The following is a 4,762-nucleotide window of genomic DNA, read 5'->3' as shown; positions in this document are numbered from 1 at the left end:
GTTGTAGCCCAATGTAAACTGTAAACTAGTCTAAAATATGAATACATTAAAAGTTAGTCCAAGAATTAATCAGAGTATCAATGCAAAGTAAACAATATGTGAACAGTGTTATATTTTATTATGTTGCTATGAACACAGTACAAATCACTGTGAAACGGTCACCAATATGATAGTGATTGAGATCACTGAAACAGTTACGCAATATGACAGTGATTCAGACCCGTTGTATGGGATGTCCCAGTCACTGCTTCCCAAAGGGATGATGTCAATCGTCTTCACACAAAAAACCCATTCCGACAGTCCAGAAACTTTGTTGGGTTATTTATTTCAAGTCCTGATCCCTGCACATGTGGCACAGTTCTTAAAAGGCAGAGTGTTCTTATACAAGCAAAACTGCATTAATGCATCCATCATTTTCAGGGTTATTTGTAACTTGGGCATATTTACCTAAAATGATAAAAAAAAGCATTTTTATTTTTTTTTTTTTTTTTTTTTTTACAAAACTACTGGAGACAATAATTATTTATTTTAATAAAATAATCGGGGTTGACATGACATGGATGCTGATTCAAATCAGACATTTATAGAAAAAAAAAATGTATTATCCATATTCAGAAGATTACATTTGTGTGAAACAGTTCTGTAATAACAAAAAATAGCTATACTCCTCATAAAAATGCCATTTAAGTGTCATTTCAGCATTACTAGCTTTGTAATGAATAAACATACAGTGCTCCCCTGTAATCTCCCGTGACTTGCACATGAAACAAAGTGTAATACTGAAAACTGAATTAGTAAAGGGGGTCACACGAGGACAGCTGGCTTTATACACTCAAATAAATCATTAGAAAAAGAAACTATACCAATTTCAAAACATCCTAACAAAAATCAACATACCAATTTCAAAGCACAAACTCAGCACTTACCCCAAATCACTTTGCCTCCCTGAGTGACCAGGCCCAGTTCGCTGACGTTGACCTCAATGACTGTTCCTTTGGTTATTACACCCAGGGTTGTGTACAGAGGGGAGGAGGGGTTCTTCTTCACCCCTAGAATTGGCAGGCAGAATGTGGCTTTCAGTTCTGGATGTGTGACGTGTGCCTTCTTGAAACGTAAACCCTAGAAGTAAAGCAGAGAGAATGAGTGGTTTATCCTTGCTCTCAGGGTTACGGCAAAGATAAATGGGTTTCACCCAAATAAATGTGAAAATAAAGTCTAAATAAATGCAAATATTCTATAACAAAAACGCAAGGGACTTTCTTAAGATCTTATTCTAATGACAGGTATTTTTTTTTTGTTTCAGTCTTTGTCATTTTAAGATTGATTTATCACAAACCATGAACTGTTGTGCCCCTTACCATAGGTCTGATGAACCTTTCGTATTTGGGAGGCTTGCGAGTGAATCCTTCGCCCACAAAGCAGACTTTGGTGACCATTCTCTTCCAGGCTTTCTTCTGTCTCTTCCCTGTGCGGATTACCTTCAAGACCTCAGTCTCACCCTGAGCGCGAACTTTAGGCAGGGGGACTTCCCATTTACCCTTAGGACAGAAACAGTTACATTAATGCATAGTATATATTTATATATCATGCATACAAATGCAGAACAGGTCTATAGCTATCTATATAAAAAAACATCACATTTACGGCTGCTGTATCTGGTAAATTACATAAGATAGGTGGTATGGGGAAGGGGGTCATGTTGGTGCTAAATGGGGGTTATTTTGAAATTAGGTCAATAAATAGAGCTTGCAAAAATAATACAGAATTCCTCAAAATATTTTGAACCTGTGGCTGTTACCAGAAAACAAAAAAGAATGTCACATTTATTTAGCAAGTTTCTAGCTTTTAACTTACAGCCTTTTCTTTCCTCTTCTGTTTGATCATGTTGGAGAGGACCTTGGCACGGGACTGGCCCTCTCTGTCCAGCAGGTACGCTGGCACTGCTCCCTCAGGGGTCTTCTCATCTTTCTTCTGCTTGGTGTTTCTCTGTTCATGCATCTTGATGCTGCAGAAATGAACAGGGGGTGTTAAGCAAACTGGAGCACTCACAAACCAACAACAGATGAACACATTCTTAAACTGCACCAGCATCTTAACCTGAATAAGGTGACGAAGAAACACATTAAAGGAGATTTAAATCAGTTTAAACAGGAATTATGTTCTGCAGTTACTTCTCAATAGACGCCATCAGCATACATGTATCCAGGAGGTATCAGAAATAGAGCTTCATCAGTTCAGTCTGTTCAATTCGATTTTTTTCCCCAGAAGCACAATAACAAAACAAAACAAAAAAAAATGTGGAAAGAACTAAAAGCACTCCACTGTTATTGCTGTGAAGTGAATCTACCGTACTTACGTCTTCTTCATCTGGATCTTTTCGGAATGGCGCTGTTTATGGTACAGCTTGGCCTTCAGACCGATCATCTTCCTGGCTTTGTGCGAGCGCTCGTGAGCCTCACGGCTCTCCTTCTTCCTCTTCTTCTCATGGTAGTCCAGGCGATAACCGTGCCGCTTGCGGTGTAACTCAATGTGTTCGTTCTGTGGCTGCAAGAGGAACATTCACAACATGGTGAGAAACATATTTACTGGGTATACCCACTAAAAACTCTCCTCTATCTTGAGTCATGGTAGTATCTATATTTTAACATTTTAAAACATAAATCACAACACAAAAAATAATCACAAGACCATATTTTTACAAAAACAGCCAAGTGAGAAAATATATATTTTCTACACAAAGCGACATGTTTCAAATAGGGATACGTTTCAAAAAAAGGATCAGGGCACAATTGTGACACCCATTTTTGTCGCTATTACACGTTAAACTACAGTACTATTTGTAGTGGCCCTTAAATGGTTATCTTAAGTAAGAATCAATTTGCTTTATCTCAAACAAACTGACTAACATTGAGAAATAAGGTATTTCACTCCAAGAAGCAACTAAACAAATCTCATACTATGATGACTACAAATACTATGAGAAATTAGCTACTAGGAACCATTTATGGTAACTTTTAATGTAACTTTTTCATACAGAAAATATGCAATGTTGCATACAGACAATACATTTTGAAGTCTAATAGTATAGTTGCATAATTCTTTCCTAGATTCCTCCACGGTTTGCATTAACTAATCAGAAAGCAGAACTTTAACAGCATATAGTTTGTTTACATTCCCTAATATACTTCCGTTGCTGCGACTCAAATACTGACAAGTGATTGGCTCAGCTATTGAAGGCTGTATTTGCAGTCGGCTGAAATGAGTTTCGTGAATCTGTGCATTAACCCATTAACTACCAAATACATTTCTTTGAAAAAAATCACAACACGAGCTGTATTCATGTAATTGACAACTTTTGCGGTTAATAAAATTAGATTAAGTTATAACAACATAGTTAAATAGAGAATTCAAACTGACGGGTAGATGATGCCAGTTAAAATGCTCCAAAAAACTTACAAAGTAGCCTTACGGCTTAAGTTTAATACCACTGTGAACTTTGTTCCTGGGTAGTAAGTGTTATTTCCTAATTGCTTATGCATCAAAAGTATAGAACATGGCTAGTATTCCCCACAGGAACTTTGCTTTTGTGACCAGGACAGTGATATTTCAAAATATCACTATTTCCAATGGGAAAACGGGCAAATGTGTGCCTTTTCGTTCACATAATGTCAGAAAAAAACAACATATGAATCCAAATTAACATGTATTTATACTAAAGTAATACAAAGATGACTACAAAAGATTTAGAAGCGAGTAGTTTTTCGAGATTTACAATTATACTGTATTTACAGTTTAATTGTAAATCTCGAAAAACTACTCGCTTCTAAATCGTGATATACTGGAAATAGTGATATTTTGAAATATCACTGTCCTGGTCACAAAAGCAAAGTTTGTGGGGAATAATAGCCATTTTCTATACTTTTGAGGCATAAGCAATTAGGAAATAACACTTACTACCCAGGAATAAAAATTGTGTTACATAGTGTACTTTGCTGTTTGCAGTAGGGAGTTAAGTAACAGTGCATCTCTTTAAACAAACTACAATTTGGCATCGTCTTGCAATACGGCTATGTAAAAACTATGTTTAACATAGCGACGGGGCACTACAAACTTAAGGAAGGGTAGAAGCGGTCCCATCATCAGTGTGATGGATAAAAGAATACGTTCACCAGTTTATTTTTTCAACATACAGACAGTACCGCAATACACAGTCATGAAAAAAACGGAGAACACCAACGACAACAAAATCAATCAATAATTGTTTTCATTATGCTACGAATTATATATGAAATAGTGGCCGATTAAAATGCTGAATTCCAAACATTGCACAGCCACGTACACACGTTTGTATCGGTATGCATTCTCGTGATTAATATTGCTGTATGTATATTAAATTGTAGATAGGATATTTTAAAAAATGAATATCCCTCTGCATACCTACAAAATAAATAACATGTCAACACCTGACCTGTGCGCCACACCGTGCGTCCCAGCAGTCTCCACGGAGACACGTGCTCTGTTTTTAAAAGCATTCCTCTGTTCGAAAGGTCTTTCGGAATAGATTTCATCGACTCTGGCTTACCATGCTGGGTGCTGTTACTGACCGGTTCCAGGTATAAACGGTTGCTAGGAAGGGGGGGGGGGGGTCTTTCTTTTTACAGATGTTATTTTCGGGTCTCTTCTATCTTGATGCTACTCTCCCCTTAACCCGACTTGAAGGAAAGAGCACCCGCCAAACAGTTCCGACTGGAAGCCAAGAAAC

General features: G+C 37.2%; 1 protein-coding gene across 1 annotated transcript; it reads right to left on the bottom strand.

Moving 5' to 3' along the window:
* Positions 1 to 99: 99 nt before the first annotated feature.
* Positions 100 to 4,693, bottom strand: LOC121313479 (ribosome biogenesis protein NSA2 homolog). Its single transcript, XM_041246086.1, has 6 exons — positions 4,583 to 4,693; positions 2,357 to 2,544; positions 1,855 to 2,005; positions 1,359 to 1,538; positions 927 to 1,119; positions 100 to 447 (listed from the first exon to the last, which is right to left on the bottom strand). Exons 1-6 carry the CDS (start codon positions 4,583 to 4,585, stop codon positions 380 to 382), a joined length of 783 nt encoding a protein of 260 aa, XP_041102020.1. The 5' UTR covers positions 4,586 to 4,693; the 3' UTR covers positions 100 to 379.
* Positions 4,694 to 4,762: the final 69 nt, after the last annotated feature.

The sequence above is a fragment of the Polyodon spathula genome, chromosome 1 (genome assembly GCF_017654505.1).
Source record: "Polyodon spathula isolate WHYD16114869_AA chromosome 1, ASM1765450v1, whole genome shotgun sequence".
Lineage (NCBI taxonomy): Eukaryota > Metazoa > Chordata > Actinopteri > Acipenseriformes > Polyodontidae > Polyodon > Polyodon spathula.
This window is presented reverse-complemented; position numbering and strand designations above follow the sequence as displayed.

Excerpts from the sequence above, each read along its gene's own strand:
- LOC121313479 (XM_041246086.1), bottom strand. Across the intron at positions 2,006-2,356 it reads AAGATCCAGATGAAGAAGAC|CATCAAGATGCATGAACAGA; the intron begins GTAAGTACGGTA and ends TCATTTCTGCAG. Across the intron at positions 448-926 it reads GGGAGGCAAAGTGATTTGGG|GTAAATATGCCCAAGTTACA; the intron begins GTAAGTGCTGAG and ends TTATCATTTTAG.